Source organism: Gossypium raimondii, chromosome 4 (genome assembly GCF_025698545.1).
Source record: "Gossypium raimondii isolate GPD5lz chromosome 4, ASM2569854v1, whole genome shotgun sequence".
Taxonomy (NCBI): Eukaryota; Viridiplantae; Streptophyta; class Magnoliopsida; order Malvales; family Malvaceae; genus Gossypium; species Gossypium raimondii.
Window position 1 is genome coordinate 28,319,724 of NC_068568.1, and position 23,250 is coordinate 28,342,973.

Sequence of the window (23,250 nt, forward strand, 5' to 3'; positions counted from 1 at the left end):
TTTAATTAAAATATATGATTTAATAAAATTCTTAATAATCAATATTCTTATATGAATTTACTAAAATTATAATATATGATAGTATAAAATATAATTTGAAATAATTATTATTAAATATATTTTAATTAAAATATATGATTTAATAAAATTCTTAGTATTAAATATTCTTATATGAATTTACTAAAATTATAATATATATAATAGTATAAAATATAATTTAACATAATTATTATTAAATATAATTTAATAAAAATATATAATTTAATAAAATTCTTAATATTAAATATTCTTATATGAATTTACTAAAATCATAATATATAATAGTATAAAATATAATTTAAAATAATTATTATTAAATATAATTTAATAAAATGTATATTTTTCTGATTTTAATAATTTTAGACTTTGAAAATTTTTTATATATATTTCGATTTTAATAATTTTTAGACTTTGAAAAAATTTCTTGTATTTTTATTTTTCACCTACTTTCGAATAGAAGAAACCACATGGAACAACTAAACAAATTTTTAAAAGAATTTATTCCCTCTTTTTTATGTATATTTGTTCTTGGTGGCCAAATTCTATTCCAACTGTTCACATATTTTTTCATGCCTCACTTAGTTCCTTTGTACAATAGCAATACATAGGACAGATGCATTTAGAAGCAAAATTTATACTAAAAGTAGAATTTGGATGCTATAGAATAGATGTCAAAAGATTTACAATTGTAGGTTTTTCACTTCACTTGAATCTGAAAACACTTGCAAGCAATCAGGATTTTGAACTTTGCAGAAAACCTCACCAATCTCACAAATAATTTACAAAGTAATGGAACTGGCATAAAACACACACACACACACACACACATCTTGACAAGAAACCAAAACATTTTTGAGATATTTACAAGGGGACTGTAGTAGTAATTCATTGGTTACATGTTGTCGTCCGTATTTGCGGTCCGGAACGGCCAACAAATCGAGCAAATCCTGAACCAAAAACCTTTCTCCTTCTTTGGTGGTGCTGCCTTGGTATCCCTCTTGGCAATGAGATCGACCATGAACTCAAAGAATGACCTAATGTAGAAAGAAGTTGAATGAGTTAGTAGCTCATAAGAAATCAAACAGGAAAGGTCCCAGCAAGTTAAATTTGTAGCTAGATTAGCATTATCTGAGCACCCAATTTGATTACTTCTCTTGGTGGAACTTCCAGGGGAGTCTTATCAGTTCGGAAAACTCTCAATTTCGACAATAATCTGAAAGACTCGGGTAAAACTCTGATCTGGTTGTCACTTATGTCCAACTCTTCAAGCATCTCAAAATAATTGGTCTTGGTAAGGCTCTTAAATCTGCAAAGTTTTTCCCCACATTCAATTGATCTCAAGGTTTCCCCACATCTCAAGGTTCAAGACTCCCTCTTACTTCACAATGTACCTATTAAAAATTATACAATCATACAGTACATACACACACAGACATGCGTGCAACCCAGATATTATTAATCAACCCAGTCAAAGACAGACTACCTCCTCATCTTCCATAAAGATTGATGATGATGGATCACTTTTGGACATTTTCTCCTGTCCTTGCTGGAGACCAAGAAGCATATCTGCACATCATGAAAACCAAGAGCAACTAAGATAAATGGAAAAAGAAAATGAGCAAAAGAACCAAAATAGATATTGAAGTAGGACAATACGATGAGACAAAATAATTGGTTTGTTTTTCCTCTTAATGTCATCACAGTACTCTCTTGCAAGCACATTAACCTTCCTTTGATCCATGCCTAACTGGCAAATGTCCGCCTATCCACATAAAGTAATTACAGTAGCTTTAGATAAATAAAAGTTTGAATTAACATTATAACCTATAAGAAAACATAGAATGTACACAAGCAAGGGTACAGCTTGTAAAAAATAGTCCAGAATAAACTGCAGAAAAATGGAAGGAGATCAATAACAACAATGCTGGAGATCCTTAACAGTTGTTCTCTACTTAAACTGTCATGTAACACCCCTAACCCGTCTCCGTCGCCGAATTAGGGTTACGAGGCATTACCGAACAAACACAACCATTTCTTTCTTTTCTTTTTTTTCAACCAAACTGATCACATCATGAAAATTTAATTACTTTCGCATAGCTATTATAATTTACAATCAAAATGTAATTAACATCGTACTCAAACCTATACATGCCATAAGATTAAGTTCAAATATTTAACAAAATACCAAAAGAAGTCGATAGTGTGATGGACTATGCTGATGATCCCCGAGTTTGTAACGCGTCTCCAAAATCTATAAAACCAAATGGACGAAAACAAACAAGGTAAGCTTTTATAGCTTAGTAAGTCTATAGCATAACAACAAATATATATATATATATATTAACAATTACTTATAGACAAATGCATACATAATTATCAACAATTAAAACCGAATGTATATACACTTTATTACTTGCACACTTTCAATTCACATATGTACTTATCATGTGCATAAAATTGATCATACTCATATATACCAATCACCTATTATATTCGTTTGTATATATATAGACTCATTTGAATTTATACTGAATACATAGCTAATACATACATTCAATATATATATACATATTCATCATATACATTTAAATGAGTACATTTATATATATATATATATATATATATATCCCAATTGCATACATACGTAATTATCAAACACATAGGCTCAACTTATATGTATTTAACAACCGCGTATACCTAATGTACATATGCCTTTATTATTTGTATACACCAAATGCATACAATTATGTTTAACCAAAGCAAAAACCGGAATGTAGATGTATACTCACCAAGCATATAAAAACCTAATGTTTATGTATTCATCGATTTCATATAACCAAAATCATAGATATAACAATTGCATATTTTCACATAATTTAAATAAATTCATCGGCACTTAGCCTGCTAGGTTTTAAAACCTGATTTAGTACACCGGCTTTTAGCCTGCTAGACCTATAGTCCGAAATGTATCACCGGCATTAAGCCTGCTAGACGTAAAGTCGAATTATTTCACCCAGCATCAAGCACGCTAGACGTAAAGTCGTATTACATTCGATCACTTTATAATGATCCAAATTAATAAATTCATATCTTCACTTCCATTTAAAAACTTTTACATGAACATACATACATAATCGAAACTTTCACATACATTTATAAATTTCATACTTAATTTCATTTCAATAACATATACACATACTCTTGTATAATCAAACTTCATATAAGCTTATATAAATGTCCTACTTAAATTCAATAAAAGGACATATATATATATATATGTAAACATGCTCATTCGAGTACAAACATATACAAATAAATTATAACTTATATATATATATATGTATATACTTATTCAAACTATACATATACAATTATAAGTTACATATTTTAATCCAATCCAAGAGTTTGTACTTGTATATACGTATATGTATATATATATATTCATGCTTATTCGAACATCACCTATTCTTGATTACATTTCATATCTTCATTTCAAATCATGAATTTATATAAGATCATACTTGTATATTCGAATATTATATATATATAAAATCTACACTTCAAAATTTATTCAACTAATATACTTTCAATTATAACTTAACATAAAATACAATTAGTATGCATGTATAAATATTAGCTTAATAATTTTAGTTGCTAATAGACTTACCTCGGATATCGCAGATTACGATCGACTATTCGATTACTTTCGTTTTTCCTCGATCCAAATTCGTTTTCTTCGTTTCTTGATCTAAACATAATCAAATTTAACCTTTTTATTCATAAAAACATTCAATTAAGTCAAAAAATACATAAATGGGAAAATTACCATTTTGCCCTTAACATTTTGCACTTTTTGCAATTTAGCCCTTTTTGCACAAAACACAAAATACACAAAATTTGCCCATACTACACAAGGGCCGAATATTCATGGTTCTCATACAAGTCCACACATTGCATTTATTTCACATTTTAGTCCCTCAAAAATTTATTTTCACAATTTAGCCCTAAATACTCAAATTCATCAAAAATCCCAAGACAAAACTTGTTAATCTAAGACATATCTTCCATTATTCATCATCAAACATCACAAAACACAAATATTCATTAATGGCATAACTCAAAATATTCATTAAAATCAGAAATTCAAGCATGGGTCGGGTAGTATTCAAAGCAACGATATCAAAAACGTAAAAATCATCAAAAACCGAAGCAAAAACATACCTTAATTAGACCTAAAGATAGCTGAACTTTGTTGTTCTATTTTCCTTTCTTTTTCTTTTCTCTATTCGGCCAAGATGAAGAACATGGCCCTTTTTAATTTGTTATATTAAACATATATTAGCTTTATTTTTAATTTACTATATTAACCTTTACATATATATATAACATATATAATAAGGTTACATTAGTCCTTTGCCACCCACTAACTTACATAGTGGATTATTTGCATAATAAAACCTCTAAGTTATAAAGACAACAACAATTAAGTGTTTATAATTAACCCCTAAATTTTTATTTTACGCGATTAAGCCCTTTTATTAAATCGGACACTTAAACGACGAAATTAAAACATGAAAATTTCACACAATCAAATGCACACAAAATAAACACGCAAAATAATATTAATAATATTTTTCTAATTCAGATTTGTGGTCCCGAAACCACTGTTCCGATTAGGGTCAAAACCGAGTTGTTACATGTCAAACTTAAAATAGCTCTGTAGAGGAATATAATAGTAAATTTGGATCTTCAATCAGAAATTGGAACTTTCCTTATTTGGACACATTGAGAAAAAAATTCCAATTACTCCAATAAAAAGATACCAAATGATGTCATAATGAAAATTCTTAATTAGAAAAATAAAATGAAACAATAGATATCACTTAGAAATACGCCTAATAAGCATTTATATGGTTAACAAATTGAGTAATTCGTAGAAGTAACTTGAAACAGAGTGACACTCGCACTTTTATTGAGATTTACTTATAAATCTACCTAAAGTTCTCTAAAACCTTGGAATCGGAAAGGATAAAATCCAAAGCGAAGCACCTTAAGGAAAAATATGTCAAGACACTTGCATGCATGGGTAAAGAATTTGGGCGACTAACAACTCATCTTGCTCACTACGCCCATAATTTGACAACACCTAGAAAAACACATTTTGTATTCGAGTCAACAAAAAATTACTACAAATATTAATAAAACAAATCAAAAGATCTTATTAGCCCCACACCTCATTATCCCGAGCGACTTGTTTCATGAGCTATATCCATCACAAGTGGCCAATACTCGATGCCACGGAGTTAATTTCATCGAAGACCATAAGAATTCAACATTTAAAAGAAACACAATAAATCTAAATGAAGAGCTACAGTATATGAATAAACAAAGTGAATGAAAGAAGCATGTTAGAACTTAGATCCGAAAACAAATGCAAACAAACAACATAAATTTATTGAAAGGAAATATGCATATAGCAATTGTTAAAAAAACAATAAAATCAATAAAATAACTACGAAGAAGCTAAAACTTTGAAGTCAAATAATTAGAAAAAGTTAAATTGTCAAATTTCAATCATTATGATGTGTTAGGAATAAATAAACAAACCCATAATTAGCTTTTTCGTATAAATCAAATCCATCAAAGAGTTGATTCAATTCGAGATTCAATCCCTACATCTACAGAGAAATCAATATAAGAGGGCTATAAAATTTTGAGGAAAAAACTTAAAGATTCTAAAAAGAAAAAAGAAAAAGAAAAGTAGAATACCGAGCAATGTGCATTACGCGCGGAAGGCTCAAGCCATCATAGCAAATAGGTTCGAGTTTAAGATTTAGAAGATTTAGCAGTTCATCCTCTTGAATACATTCTTCCCCTACACTTCTTATAATCTTGAACTTTTCTTCTAAACTCATCCTGAAAGAATGATTTCAAAATATATAAATATATTTACTTGATTTCCATCTATAAAGAAATAGCAAAACAAAAAATTACAACGAAAATGACTCACTGTGGAGTTGAAGAGGAGGAAGGAGGTTGAGAATCGACAGAGAGAGACTGCACGCCGGAGGACGGTGGGGTCTAATCCGTAGGAGATTGGTCCGCCATCGGTTCAGAGAGTACTGCGACGGCGTTGGCAAAGGGTTTACAATACAAAGTTGTGATGCCAAAGAGAGGTAAAAAAGAGAAGGAGAAGACGGCGAGGAGAGTGGAGAAAGAAGCTAAAAGGAAGAAACAGAAGATGGTGGATTTTGGGTAAAACAGAAGCGTGAATAGGGAGGGTAAAACAAGGTATAAAACTGAAGTAAGACCTAAACTGACCAAAAGGAAGGGAATAGAAATCGGTGAATTTTGGGATTACATCAGTAATGTAATAGACCCGTATTAGCCAATACACCGAACCAAACAAAGGATTAAGTGGGATTAAGTGGGGCCCACGTAATAGGGTGTAATGGCTATGTCAATACACCCAACCAAACATGGTGTAAAGCATGTTTGGCTTTCATATTCAAAATCCGAGGCCGACCTCACCTATTTTCATTTTTATAATATATTATTTTCATTTGGTTTATATATTATATTATTTATATCATATAAAAATTTAAATATATTATATTATAATGTAAATATAAAAAAATTAAGTTATTTATGTTTAGAAATTTAATAGAAGAAAAATATGATATTAGTAAAATATAATTATTTAATATTAAATAAAATTAATTATTTTAAAAATAAAAAATTTGGACAAACCTAAACAAGTTTGGTTTAATAATTTATAAATATAGGTAGATTTTTGCAAAATTTGAGGCTTTTATTTTGAGTTGGGTTGGGCTTAAACATCTATATATGATATTGACACTGTGCATAAGCTTAACCTGAATCTGGCTCAACTCATAAAAACTTTTAGATTTAAAGAAAATTTCAACCTATAAACTTCATTTAAAAAAAATTATTTTTAGGATTCGATATTTTTTGCCATCAATAAAACAATTAAAGTATATATTAATGGCAAAAAAATTGAATTTAAAAAATAATTTAAAAAAAAGATGGTGTTGATATGATGGTGTTTCCTTTAAATCTAGAAATGTTCATGAATTGAGTCAAGCCAAATTCAGGTTGGGCTATGCATAATGCCAATGCCATGTACAGTTGTTCAAGTTTGGCTTGACCCGAGGTAAAAGCCTCAAAATTTGCTCAAACTCTTCTAAATTTTGTTTGGTCATAATATTTTTGATCAAACTCTCTCAAATTTTTTTTACAGACTTTTAGCTTGGATGGAGTAGCTCAATCTTTGACAGATGTATTTAAATCTAACTTTTTTAAGTATACAACACTTATTATATTTATTATGTAATTTATATATAAAAGAATTGTAAGACATAAAAATATAAAAACTTAATGGATAAAAAAATTTGGTTAAATATTTCAAATTTAATTGAAAAATTAAAATTTCAAAACTTTATACACTAAATTTGTTGAGGCGATCTTCAACTATTTTTATTTTTAATTTGTATAAATGAAAAAATATTATAGTGTATTTAATTATTTTTCTAATTTATTATTACAATTTCTATTTTTATTCATAAAATTTGAAAAACCAATTGAGAAACAAAATAATCTACTTTACAACTATGGCGATATGTTATTGAAGGGGCAGAGATAAGGGCAGTCATCCAATGCAGGGGATATAAATTCTTTCTTCCCTTTGGAACTTCCTTTTTCAATTTTAGGGAAAAGAGGAAGCTTTTTAGCTAGGTGTTTCTATTTTGCCTTACTCTTTTCTTTATATATGTTCATTGATAAAACATTATAAAAATATGTAAACATATGATAAATGATGTTATTTAATAAGAGTATTTGAGTGTGGTTAAAATTTTGATTGCAATAATCAACTGAATCACATGTAGAGTTCAAATCTTTAATCTCAAAAACCATTATTTCCTATTCCACATATACAACTAAGTGCAATAATGTGGCATAAAGCTTTAATGGATATTAGAAAGAATAACCAAAGTGACATTACAATGCTTAGTTAGCGACATAAGTTTGTATCATAGGTTATATCATTTTGTTTTGTAGGGTTTTTTATAGTTTATATTTGAATTTGAACATGTAAATGGAATATAACTATAATTAAACAGCCGAATATCCAAAGCGTGGGTTTTTTAGATACATATGTATGGGATATAAGGGTTACTAAAAGCCCAAATAAGCAAGGGCATGGATAAAGATGAGATGGACAATGAAGTGTAGATGAAGCATCTATGTCTAAAATACAACTAGTCGGTCATTTCATGACTCAAACAAACAAACAAACAAATCTAGTTGGTGCTATCACATCAAAACACACACATACTACTAATAATCTAAATATGTTTTTAGCCACCACATCACCAAGAGCGTAAATAAGATATTAGTACTTGTAAATTATTCGAATTTGATTCAAATTTTTTTTAATAATTATTGAGTTCGAGCTATTAGTTGAGCTTAATTTGAACTTAATAATACTCGACTTGAACGATTTATGAGCCTTATCGACCTTTTATTTTTACATTATTAAATTATTATTGAATTGAGTTCAAGATCAAGCTTGAATACAAAAATTAATAAATGAATTGTTCGATTATATCTCGAGTTGAGTTCGAACTTAGAAATAGATATTCGATCGAGTTCAAACCGAATATCAAATTATAAATTTTAAACTCGAGCTTGATAACATTTAAACTCGACTTGATTAGCCCCTAACATGAACGATGGTTGAGATTTAGAGCACCCACACTTAGGATTCACTTGTCCATCTGATATTGACAACAACAATGAGGAAATCAGCACACCCTCTGACTGGTGGGGTGGGGTCCAATAAAATGGCTGATGTGATCCATGCTTTGATTGGTGCTGGTGGCGTTTGTAGATTAAGATGGAGATGATTTTATAGGTAAAGCGCTTAAACACATTCACAAGCTTGTGTTGTAACTCCAAAAAAAGATAGCTTAGTTTCACATGCCATAAGGTCACATGATTTTAGGTCTTTTTAGTTTTCGAAAATAACATTACTCTACCACCACAACAACATTTCCCATTTCATTTCTCCCAATCTTTAAAGTTATATATATATTGACTCATCTAACCATTTTGAATTGACATTTAAACTTGATAAGCTTTATATTCGTTTATATTTTTTTTTTGGCTTTCATGTGCTATAATCGTATTTAATTAATTTATATTCATGCAATATATATTTTAGTACAATAATGATTTGAACTTAAATTATTTTTGAAAAAGTGAATATCTAACTAATAAACCAACTTGAGTTTCATTGCAATTTTAATAAGTTTTAATGAGATATTTTTTACTGTATGCGATGAATTTTAATAGTTTTAAGTTTAATTTGAAGGTATACTAAAATTAAAAGATTTTACTGTTTAAATCTATATGACATATAATTTAGATGTTTATGTAGATGACATGAAACCTTAAACATTACTTAGAATCTTCATTTGGCGTTTAGATTACACGCGTTCAAATTTTATATTCTTTTTTCTTTTTAATATTATAATGATAAAAATTTTAATAAAAAGTAATAAATATCAATATAATTTTTATGTCTTTTATTATTTTTATATAAAATGTTTAATTAAAACATCTAAAATTAAATATCTAGGATTGAAATTGAGACCACTATTACACTTCATCTATACTTCAATTGTTGAATAATTTTTTATAAATATATTTTAATATGAAGCTGTTTTTCATCAATATAGTGGCTTAACAAAATCTAGTATTGGTTAAATTTTAATTCTTTTTAAACCTATTAAATTTTATTTAGAATGATACTTTCGTGATAAACATGGTATCAAGACACGAATTTCTATGTAACTAAAACTATATATAACTTAATATTATAATTTAAGAATTTTTATAAAATATTTTTATTAAAATTTGATTAATTGGAAAACTTGAATAAACTAAAATTTATTAAATTGCTTTGTCCAAAAACAATATTCTTTAAAAATTATTATATTTTAGAGGAAAAGAATTAAAGCTAAAAAAATAAGAATTTAATTTTGCAAGTAATTTTTATTTAAAAATAAAGAAACTTAAAATACCCTAATTATTATATTTTAATTTAATTTTATGATTTCTTTCACTGAATTGATATAACACTTATTCCATCAAAGATTTTATATACTAAGCTAGATTATGGCTCACTCAAAAGTGGGTGAAAAAATTGAATAATAAATATACTTTATTACAAATTCACATAAAATTAAATGACGCCTTGGTTGTATTAATAAAATTAAATGTTTATAATGCATGTGGCCCAAATATAAATCCCATATAGTATTATTTTATTAAAATAACATGAAAAGACAAAAATGTCATTGTAGTAATATTTGTTACTTTTCATATAAAAGTGTTTAATAATATCCCAACTGAGTTGGTGTCCGATTCACTTGTGGCACTCATTCAATAAAGGGCTTAATATAAGTATGGACTACAATCCTTTATATAAATGTTCTTTGTCTCAAAAAAGATTCCAAGCACTTCACACCTTACCAAAACTTTACCCGACCCTCTAAACCTCCATAACTTCCTTTAGTGGCTTTCAGCATATTAATGTGAATAACATTCAACCATTACCTTCAAATTTTGTATCAACAAAATTGGTGGTGTTTGTAGGAAGATAATTATAAATCATATTTCTACCTAATGGAAACAACACAAACGTACAAAATTAAGATATTTCAATTGAGTACTAACAACAATATGACCCAACTATTACATCCATGTCATTCAATGTTGGCAACTAAACCCAACAGCTAGGCCAAGGGTTTCAAATTCTGTTGATGTACAGTCAATATCCCTAATACGAATACTATTGATGTAATAATTTATATTACGCTAGTTATCACCAATATGCTCCACAAAATTACACATCGTATCATCCTCGATATTACCATAGAAATCAAAACCAAGATATACCCCCACTATCCAAAATCCAACCCTAAATAAACAACAATATTTTGACCTACAAGATTAGCTCAAAATCCTTCGAAGCCAATTTGAGCTATGAGAAAATGCTCAGGTCATCCAAGAGCTCAAAGTTGGCTAGAGTTATCCTCCCCAAGGGGACTACCCTTTCCCCAAAGCTTGCAACCAACGAATGATTGGACCATCTTAGCATTAATCTCCGGAAGAAACCATGAACGCTTATGATATACATTAATTAATGACAAATTCAAAACATCATTCTACTTCTAGGAAAAAGCTCAAAGATGTGTTAAAACAAAGGAAATACAAATGTTAAACTTGGACATCTCTAAACCCAACTCAAGAGGCTTGGTATAACAAAGATTTGATCACCCAAAGTAAAGGCACCCATTGCTGATGATATGCTTATGAAAAGCTTCTCCATGGAACAATACATTAAAAACCAAAAGAAAGTTTTTGTAGTTTTAAGAACCTATAAAATGAGGCTCAACCTCACTAAGTGACATTTTCTATTGGTGTATATAAGTTTTTGTGGTTTAAGGTGTCAAATAGGGTTCTTGAGGTAAACCAAGAAAATTTAAGGTCATCCTAAAACTAAACACCATAAAAACACTAAAAAGATTTAGTAACTAACATGGAAAGTGATTTTTTTTAAATATATTTATTTCAAAGATGGCAGAAAAAAGTTTACCATTTTGTAACATATAAGAAACTATGATCCATTATGAATGGAATGAGAACAACCAAATAGAATTTGACCAAGTAGAGACATATTTTAGTTCCCTTCCATTAATAAGAAGGTGTTGTAGAATGGCTTTATCTACTACACAAGGCCAGAAACAAATTGCATGTAACATCCCACCCAGCGAAGCCCTAGTATTCGGGTGTTGTTTTAGAAGTGAGAATTTTGGAATGAGTTCTGAAATAGGTAAAGTGATGGGTTCAATTAAGAAACAAAATTTCACAAGTATGCCATTGGACAAAATCTTGAAAGTTTGAAATATAGTCCATAAGAATAAGGCTTAAGAGGATAGTTTTAAGTGTCCAACGTTAGGATTGAATTAAGTATAAGTTACTTTCTAAGCGCGTTAGTGATGACTTAGTCTAGCATATTATGGAAGAGCGAAACTTATGGCTAAGTTAAGTACGATAATTTGAAGAATAATGGTAAGAGTGTATAAGTCTCTGAATTGGGCGTATAGTTATTTAGAAAAATGACAAGCGAAGAAATGTTCACCGAAAAAGACCCATCTTAGCGTATAAATAGGCGAACCGAGAATGTTTTGTTTATACGACCCTCTATAATAGGAACGGTTAGGAAACTATAGGGAGGAATATTTTACTGAGTAGTAGTAGTCTCCCAAGTGCATTTTTTGCATATAAAATGGGTAGAATCTGATATGGAAATAAGAAGATAATGATTTTTAGTCAGATTAAGATCATAAGTGAAACGAAAATGATGGTTATGAAAAAGGATAGTTATGAGGTATGAGGCCACGCCAAAAGGAAAAATACCTCTAGTGACCAATATGGTCTCATACCAGTTAGGTTATAAGGAAAACTGGTTTGGAACTAACCAAACATGAACCAGAAAAGTCAAAGGCTGAAGAAGTATGAGGTAAGTTTCTTAGACATGGCAGATTTTGATAAGCCATTCAATCTTGACGTGAAGATTACCAAGCTCCTATGAAGACTTGGGTTGAGTTAAAAAGGACACTCAGGTTAAGTTAAAGGGGCTGTCTCCCTTCTTAAGGACGAAGGGGATAAGTAGATTAGAAGGTTGCCTCCCAACAGATGAGTTTGAAACCTCGATTTTGCTAATGATCTCCCTCCCCAAAAGGTATGTTTCATGACTATATCTGTTAAGGTAGTGCAAATATGTAAGTATACTTGAAGAAATAAGGCTTAGTGATATGTCTGAGTTAAAGTAGAGGTGAAAGGTTACTCAAATGAACTCTAACAAAGTGTCTTTGTTTGACGAGGTGAGGAGGCCATAATATCTGGTTGGATAAAAGATTTCAAACTCAAGCTGCTGTTGTCACAAGGAAGGATTAGATATGAAGTTTGATAGCCTTCTAGGTTATACGATGAGTCTCTAAGTCGACTCTTGCAAATGTATTATGAATGTTAGAACTTTTGTAAAAATAAGTTAAAAATGCATGGTGTGATGATTCTGTGTGAGAAATGCATGTTTGATGAACTTGCATGAATGATTCGTATGGAAAATGAATATGATCTTTGAGGTTAATGAGTCTGAATGTGTAAAGTGTGTGTATGTGTGTTCTGATGACATGAACAAGTTTATCATGAGTAAGTAACTACATGAAGTTTAAGGGAACATGTTACATATCTATAAGCATGAATGTGTTTGTCATGAAGAAGTTTGAAAGGAATAAGTCTGTCAAGCATTATTCTACATGAAGTGTTTGTGTCTGTCTCTGGAGTTGTCTAAAAGGGTCCGTTGGGACTAAAAACATGAATCTCTAAAAGGAAAAGTCCATGGAACTCTGAAGACCATATAGTGTAAGACCATGGTTGGGCCATGGCGTCATATGAAATATGTAAAGGATGGTTGGGTGAGTACCAGTGATGAGGGGAAAACCTCACGATGGTGAGTTTATGCAAATCCTTATCATCAAAAACACTAATTTTCGTATAAGTGAGCCTTTGTGGCGATCTATGTATAAATAAGTATTTATGGCTATATCAGTTAAAATGATGCCTCTGTGGCTATCTCTGTTAAAAGGATGTTTTTATAGCTATCTCTGTTAAATGAATGTCTTTATGGCTATCTTTGTTATAATGAAGCCTTTGTGGTGATCTCTGTTAAAAGAATGCCTTTATGGTTATATCTGCTAAAAGGAAGCCTTTTCAGCTATCTTTGTTAAAAGGAATGCTTTGTGGCTATTTTTTTAAAAGGATGCCTTCGTGGCAGGATCTGAAGAATAGATATCATGATGACCATCTGAAGACAATGCCTTTGGACGGATACCAAATGAATGACGAACTTTGTATAGTTACAAGGGATTAATAGAAAGGCTAGTGTGCATCAGAGTACGTGGCGAGGCAAATATATGAGTTAAGAGTAACAATATAAAATGCTCTAAAGTAAGGAATATATGGGAAAATTCTAAGATAAGTATTGGGTGCAGTCTACCCCACCCGTAGATAATGATAAGACTATTGAGTATATAATAAGTTAAGTTTGATAATAAGATAAGTGAATAGGTTAAGGATTATGAAAAGATAAGATTTAGGAAAATATATAGAAGGTAAAAAGGTGTTAAGCATAGTATGTTTAAGTGCTTAAGAGAAGGAAAATGGCTTTGAAGGAAAAAAGATGGTAGCTTTAATATTGTACCCGCCAAAGAGGGTAGAAAGGTTAAGAAACACCTCAAGGATGCGCGAAACAACATATGTAATGTAGAATGAATAAAAAAAAAGTCTCGTAAGGTTTAGCTCACTAAGTTCTTATGAATTTACAAAAATTGTTTCTGTTTTCAGGTCCGTAAAGGAATATGCGCCAGGAGACGATGCCAAGGCTACGCCAAGGAAGCGACACGTTGGGCTGTTATGCATACAGAGAAAAACAAGTGGCATGTCCAAGTCTGCGTGAATTTCAATAAGTAGTATTCCAAAGCATACCCAGTATACTAAGAGATAAATTAGGAAATTTTGAAATCTTATTGAGCCGAAACAAAAACCATACATTGTATTTTTAAAAGAAAATCCATATTATCCATAGATAGTCAATTATACTAGGTGAAATGTAAGTGTAACTATACAATGTACGCCATAAGAAATTCTGTTATACAAAGATAGACGATTACATCAATGAATAAGAAAGAAAATTTTCAAGTTACATCTGTAAGAAGGATGTAACACTCGAGATTCAGATTTGGTAGTTCGGGTTGGGTCGAGTGCGTTACATTGCATTCTCTAGTAACAACTTCACAAAAGCTATGCCAATACTTTCAAACGCACCTCATCTTTGTCCTATCAAATCAACCTTTCGAAGATATTTTCTATAAAGTTGGTAATTTAGGAAGAATAATTATGTGGTGTATCAAGGTCAGTGAACTTATCTTAGAGTTTTTTCCCTTATGGATTGTGTTGCTAAATGTATGTAGACTTTTTCACCAAATGATTATGGATGCAACAATCAAAGTGAATTAAATTGTAACAACTCTTTTTTCAGTGGTGTAGGAAATAGTGGTTTTGAGACCACAATTCCAACATGTGAGTCCATAAATATTATTTATTTAATATTTAAGAGGTCAATATAGTGTCATATTAAAATTTGGTTCGGTAATTTTGACGTTTAGTTAGTTAATTAAAGAAAAAAGACTAAATCGTACTGTAAAGTTAATCATTATTAGCTTTTATGGGCTAAATGGATTTAAAAGTATTCTTGAATGGATTTAAATGGAAAATAAGCCATTTGTAGGCTGAGGAGAAAAAGGAGGAATCTGCCCGAGGAGGGGCTCGCGTCTGATTAGCTAGTTGGTGAGGCAATAGCTTACCAAGGCGATGATCAGTAGCTGGTCCGAGAGGATGATCAGCCACACTGGGACTGAGACACGGCCCAGACTCCTACGGGAGGCAGCAATGGGGAGTTTTCCGCAATGGGCGAAAGCTTGACGGAGCAATGCCACTTGAAGGTAGAAGGCCCATAGGTCGTGAACTTCTTTTCCCTGAGAAGAAGCAATGATAGTATCTGGGGAATAAGCATCGACTAACTTTGTGCCAGCAGCCGCGGTAATATAGAGGATGCAAGCGTTATCTGGAATTATTGGGCGTAAAGCGTCTGTAGGTGGCTTTTTAAGTCCGCCGTCAAATCCCAGGGCTCAACCTTGGACAGGTGATGGAAACTACCAAGTTGGAGTATGGTAGGGGCAGAGGGAACTAATGGTCGGTTAATAAGTAAATTTTGGTGTTATAATAAAATTTTAATTAAAAATTAAGTTATAATAATAACATGTCATCATCCACTTTTCCATTTTAGTTCTTTCTTCTTTAACTGAATTCTAAAAACTCAAAGAATCCATAGCTCATTTCTTCAAGCTTAATCGACCTTTTACATGGTATGTAAGTTAAGTCAATTTTTCATAAATTTTATGTTTTTGAGATCACTATAACTTAATCTATCTAGCCCAGGGATTATTTTGAAATGCTGTTAAAGTTTTGAAAACTTACTACTGATGTTCTTGAAGCTTTTAACTTGTTAATGGTTAAACTTGATGCTTGATGATGAATTAGGACTATTTAGTAAAGTGATTTTGAATAGTTTTGAGTTTAAGGACTAAAATGATAAAGTATTAACATTGACTTGAAATTTTTGTAAATTTCAGTACTTGAGGGTTTTATAGGGATAATATTGAATTCAACACTATGGGTTAGGGCTTAATTGTGAAAAATAAGCTTGTTTTGATTTTAGGGACAAAATTGAACAAAGTGTAAAACTTTAGGAAAATTGTGAAAATGTTAATATGAGGTCATATGCATTAAATTACATGTTTTAAGGTAATTTAGACTCATAAATTGAAATAAAATTACTGTATAGGTCAAGAACCGATAGATAATCGTGAAAAAGAAAAAATTACAGACTAGTCTTTGATACTGCAATCTTTATTGTTTAGCCCTGGGAAGTTCATACGGTATTGTTTTGTATATTTTGGTAATGTTATTATTGAAATTCTGTATTTTTGTGACATTAATTCTAAACTTAAATGTTATGGTTGATTTAGTGAGAAAATGGATTGATATGGAAAGTGTTATACGATTATTATCGAGCCCAGATTAAAATATGATAGGAGACAATTGGCATGCCATTAGGTTATTTTGTGCGCTGTATGGGATTGATATCTGATGAAATGATGATATATAACATGTTATATTACACTAAATGTACCGGAATCCAACATTTGTTGCAGATTACCTAGTTATATTTACAATGATCCTGACATGTTTCTAGGGGCGGATGTAAAGCCTACAAGCTTGGCACTTGGTGCCCAGGCGTGTTTCTGGAGGGATGTTAGCCTACAGGCTAGGAACTTGGTGCCTAGGCATGTTTTTGGTTGGATTAGCTCGGTTGAGCATTTTGGCATACCTTGGGTGGATAATTGAGTATCCGCATCTGTTCATATCCATTCATCGGGCGGAGTTGTGCTTGTTAAATGACATAATGACTTGTATTAAGGCTTGGTAATAACATCTTGATGATGACTTGAAAATATTTTCTAATACTTATGGATAATTTGTAGTGACTTGATATGAAACAGTTTTGTTTAACTTGAATGGTTATTTGATTTGTGTATTATAAACTCACCTCTTGGTACGATTGTGGTGACAGGATTAAATGTTAGTTAGTTATGTTGTTAAATTTAAATTATGATACCAAGGTATGTTATATCGTGTTACTACCTATGAACTTACTAAGCTTAGTTGAAGCTTACTTTTGTTATTTTCCTGTTTTCCTGTAGTTGTCTTGTTGCGGAATTGAGCGATCAGATCAACTAGAAGATTGCACTATCTAACTTCTTTTTGGTAGACTTTGGAATCTTTATATTTCAGTTTTGTGGTATGTAATAGGAGTATTTTGTTTATTTACATATGTGTTCATGAAAGTATATACATATGTTTTGTGGTTATACAAATTATATATGTTTGATAGCCAAATGGTTATTGTTCATGGCTTATTATAGGAAATCTTGAATGTGTACTGTGTATAGTATATAATAGAATGAGATGAAATGTTGATAAATGGATATTTGTGATGGAAAATGATTGGATGATAGCTTGGTTGGATGTTGTGGTAACATGGTTAGATATGGGATTTGGATGTTATGAAATGATATTTTCTTTGGTTCATTTGATGGTAAAGGTATTAGTGAATGTGATTTGGTTCATGGACATTAGTTGGTGAAAGAAATTAGGGCATTTTGACACTTTACATGACATTGTTTTAGTTAAGTATATATGTGATAGAAAATGGAGTTGAACTTTAAGTTTTGATTGTTGTTTGTGATGGTGCCTTATGGTATATTGGTTAGAATTAGGAAAATGACATGTTTTGATATGCTTTTGATGTGTTTTAAGTTGATTTAATGAATGGTTTTTGGCATGCTTAGGACTTAAGTAAACCATTGATGGTATGTTTTGTATTTCAAGGTATAATTTAGCACACATGGGCTGTAACATGGTCGAGTGTCACACATGGGTAAGTGACACGACCATGTGCTTTGTTTGATTTTGGTGACTTTAGGTACACACGGCTTGGCGACACGGTCATGTGACCCTTTTATACACGTAATCAATTTGTTGCACGATTTAGGGACACGACGGTGTGATATTGCACCACACGGCCGTGTAACCCCTATTTTTTGTTTTTACCCTATTTTTATGTTATGTTCTTTATTAGTCCCTGCTTGTTTCTAAATTGATTTTAAAGGTTCATAAGCTCGATTTAAAGTCTCATTTTTGAATTGATTTTAGAGGTTCATAAGCTCGATCTAAATTTCGTAACCCTAATTCAGTGACGGAGACATGTGAGGGGTATTACATAAACAACTTGGTGAAATAGGTCCTTTAACCATGGTGAACCCTATGCTTGGAGATAGTGGACTCTATATGTTGATGGCTACACTATGAATAATAGTTTTAGCGTAAGAATCTTGCTAATGGACCCCGTGAGAAACAAATGGCAATAAGTATTACTGTTTGAGTTAATCACTTTAAACAACATGGTAGAGAATAGATCAGATTGAAAGGATTATGAGTTGTGAGAATTGGGCTTGGCCAAAGATCACAAGTTGGCTAGAAATATGTTCGAACATTTGACCAAGCCAAGTTCCAGCTAATCTCTAGAGCTAACAATGAAAAGAAACGTCACTCACCAAGTTTACCTCGTCACTCAAAGTTTAATAGAGAGGTAAGATCTTATTTGAACATAGGGCTTGCCCCACCTATGAAAAGCATCCCTAAATCCTTTGTATCTCTAATAAGTTTACGTGGATAGTATTTAGGATTTATGCCTTTAGTGCAGTGATTTTGTCATGATTACATGAATATTATCTGGATTGACAATATATTAGACTGGGCTCAAGTTGAATTTATCCTAGATCTATTTATGAATTTATTCACTTATGATGATCATGTTGTGACTTACCTAAATCCTGAGTAAGTGAATGATTATGTGCTTGTAACACATGGGCTTTGATATATTTGAAACTTATGCTATCATAGTAGTGGACTAAAAGTTAGTATGTTGGGTATATGACTTATACATGACATAGCCTTACTCACGATAGTGGAATCATAGCTCGATTAAAAGAGTACATGATATCATCTCATTGGCATTGTACGAATTATGAAAATAGATCGTGGCCATGAATCATTTTTCTTAAAGAAACTAAAGGCCTGAATGAGATAAGATAGGGTATTCGTACCCAGCTAGTAGTGTAACTTAAAGTCCGTAACTGAAAGTTCTAAGTAGGGGACTTGGTTATGCATAACACTAAAGCCATTTTTCTTGCAACACGACGAGGAAAAATTGCACTAAATTGGAATACACCCTACAAGTTCATCATGAAAATCAACTATGGAGCTTACAACCTAGCACAAATTGATGGAAAACTGATCTGTCGTAATTTGATACGTCCAATTAGGCTCTCCATTACGCTTAAAAAGCTTATTCTCAAGCAATTTAAATGTCTTTTTCGTAATTTTTGCTTTATTTTAATTATTTTTTAATAAGTGTTTAATGCATTTTGTATTTTTTTAGACTCAAATTGGTCAAATGTACCATTTGGACCCTAATGATTGGTTAAGTGTTGTAAGAACTCAATGGTGGCCCGATTTTGAGCGAAAACATCACAAAGGAGGGGATGTCGAAATATCAAAGCATGAAAATTGAGATACCCTCGACAATCCTGAAATGAAGAGAAAAATGAAGAGTACCTACAATGGTATCAGGATATCTTTATTCAGTATCATGATACCCAGCCTTCAAGGAAACTCCCCATTTTGAAACTGTTGATGATATCACGATATCCAAACCATGGGTATTGCGATATCACTGTCGTGAGGAGACAAAAATTGTCATAAGGGGTAGTCCTTGTCCAACCGAAGCACCAATCAAAAAGACACATTGAGAGGCACTTTGGTCAAGAAAAAGGGGTCAGAATAGTTGCTAAAAAAGAGCCAAAATTGGAGAGAGAGAGAGAGAGAGAGAGAGAGAGAGAGAGAGAGAGGATGCATTAGGCACAATTTTTAGTCATCTTATTTTTCTTTCATTTCTAGGGTTTTAGTTCTTCTTCTCCACAGTTGTAAATTTAATTTTCTGCTAGTTTCTTTGTGTTTGTTTACATTTTTAGTGTTATTTAAATTAGTTAACACTGTAGCTTGGGTTTATTTACATGTTTAGGACCTCTAACTTGCTTGTAATGACATTTTCATCTTTATTTTAATGCAATTTCAGTTGGTGTTCTTTTTCTTTATTAAGAATCTCATGTTTATTGTTCTTGCTCATTTATCTTGTTGTTAGTTTCTTTTCTTTCAACCCTTTCAAAGTAAAAACAAAAACTTTCATCTTTTTGTTCAAGTTTTATATTAATGGCTTTCATGTGTGTTTCTTTGATTTTTTCAGTTTAAATACGTTAATGTGTAACTAAACCCTAGGAGGTTGGTTGATAGAGATGTGGGTAAACTAATTTTGAGGGTCAGGAATTAAATTACAATAAATTAGACTAAACTGAATAAACTTTAAATCTTAGTATTGACGTCCCTAAGGGCAAATCAAGATAAATGATATCGAGAGGTAATCTTATTAGGCACCAATTCATTAGTCCCGGATTAGTCGGGTGAGATCGAGAGATAAACTGAATTAATTTGTCTAATTTGGTAAAATTGAGATTGTGAGGTAAAAGGGAACCACTTTAGGAGTTTAAGTAATTTGGATCACTAATTTGATGATTAATGAACCACATGGAAGTCAACCAGCCACTGTTCGTTATTGATTGGATAGTTTTTTAACTTTGTATGCTTTATGATTTAGTCCTTTTGTTAATTAGCTAGTAAATTAGTTTAAATATTCTCAATTTCATGGTCTGTCGTACTATGTTATTTAGCAAGTAGATAGTTAGACTCTTTAATTGCATGTTATTAGCTACAATTCACTCAATTGCCAACTCTTGTGGGTTTGAGCCTCGAAGTACTCCTATACCCCGTTGTACAAATTATATTATAACTAACCTGTTACACTTGTAGACACCTCATGTAGTTATTCTGATTTGATTGTTGTATTAGTGTTGATTCTCAGTGTTGGTGCACGCACGCCGGGGTGTAGTCAAAAGCCCATCACAAGGATGAGGAATGCAGTGCATTTGAAGAAATATTATATTTGAGTCTAGCCATCTTAAGCACCTTGCTTTTTAGGCATAGTATTTTCAAGCATCTTACCTTTTCATGAATGGACTTTTCAAGCACCCCATGCCGCAAATGACAAGTCGAAGGGCAAATAAACATGAACACTTTAAGAGACGATTATTCTTATGACAAGTTAAAGGGGAAATCAACATTTAGAAGAGACATTCATTTTTATAACCTTTGGATTCTTCTCCACAATGTTGGAACTAATGAGATTTTTAAACTCTTAAAGGTTCATTTGTCTTGTAACAACATGTGGTTAACAAACTTGCTAAGACAAAAACACATAACAAAGTAGTAAAATACAAAGGCATAGAAATGGAAATAAAAGTTTTATTAATCAATTAATAGTTTACATCAGATAACAACTCTTTAAAAGAAACATTCTTAGGATCTTCCCAAGTAGAAAGGTTAGAAATAGAAGGGTTAGCATGAAGTGACTTAATATGTATAGAATAAGGGGCATCAATACTAATAATATTACTAATGAAACTTGCCTCTTCGCTATTTTCTTCTTCAAGGTGGAGGATAAAGCTTACTAAGCTCACTAGGTCAACCTAAAAGGCCTCCCACTCAATGCTTATTGGATAGTGTATGTTGAAATTGTTAAAAATATCTAAAACAATACTCAAATTTACCTTTGCAAAACCAAAGGGCTATGGGTTACCTTGACACTCAACATTGTCAAATCTTGAATGTATCAAAGACTGCTCAATAGCAGCATTCACCTTAGCTTCCTCCACAACCTTTTGACACTTCTTAACTCCTAGCAAGCTGCGCCTCCAACTCCCCATCTTGGCTCCAAAATCTGCTAATTGTTTCTTAAGGCCAAAGATTCTATCATTCATCCTTACATTAACCTTCTCTAGTGAGGCCACCCTCGAGCTTTCAACCTTACAGTTAATATGGACTTCTTTCACGCTCTGAGTCACCTATTTACTTTCCCCTTATAAACCTCATCGAAGGACTTAAGCTTTCGAAGATTCCACCAACTTCTTATTAGCCTCTTTTTAGTCATTAATCTTATCCCTAGTGTCTTGCCACTTGGCATTAGCCTCATCTTCAGTATTTGGAAGGCCACCATCCTTTCAATGCCATATATTCTTAGAAAATCTTCCAGAAGTAGTGACTGAATAGACTATATCATCTCAACGAGGTGGCCCTTTATTAACATTGTGTGCGTCTTGAATGAAGTAAACATAGTTTTCATCATTCGAGTTTTCTCAACATGCAAAGGGTATTCCCCAACATTAATATGTTCTTATAATGAGAAATAATGACGGGGGATTTCTTTAGAACCCACTTGTGAACCCAAAACCTGCTTCCATTTGTCCATTTAAGGTAAAAAAGAAGAAGGGGCACTTTACGAGCTGCTTAGAAAAGCTAGGTAAGTTAGGCTTGGAAAGCGAAATAAAAAGCATCCCTGTAAGAGATAATATAGATAAAATCTTGCCTTTATAACCATCTTTTGAAGGTGCACCTAGAGGAGTTAAATCTCTAGAAGGGTGTATCTTTAACGAGTGACACTCTCTTAGATGAACCCCACGAATCCCCTTCAAAAGGATCTCTCAAGATGTGAGGCTCCCTTTCTTTACCTAAAGTCTCATTTGTCTTCAACTTCTTTGAAACATATTATTAGTGAGAAGAAGATGACCTCTTAGAATAGCTATACATCAATTGCATGATGTGATCATGTCTTTTACCCTAGTACCTCCTCCTCTTTGTCTTTGTTCTTTTCCAACAAACAAGCCTTCTGCAAAACATAGAAGATGTTAAGTATCACCACAAGCTTCA

At 31.6% G+C, this 23,250-nt stretch overlaps 1 protein-coding gene across 1 annotated transcript; it reads right to left on the reverse strand.

Moving 5' to 3' along the window:
* Positions 1–1,507: 1,507 nt before the first annotated feature.
* LOC105779025 (tyrosine--tRNA ligase 1, cytoplasmic) lies at positions 1,508–22,304 on the reverse strand. Its single transcript, XM_052629220.1, is given in 12 exon segments — positions 1,508–1,605; positions 1,696–1,801; positions 5,089–5,112; positions 5,114–5,172; positions 5,175–5,185; positions 5,273–5,297; positions 5,300–5,340; positions 5,342–5,407; positions 5,809–5,955; positions 6,050–6,120; positions 15,555–15,814; positions 22,124–22,304. Coding segments are annotated over 12 exon segments (1,089 nt in total).
* Between the last annotated feature and the right edge of the window lie 946 nt (positions 22,305–23,250).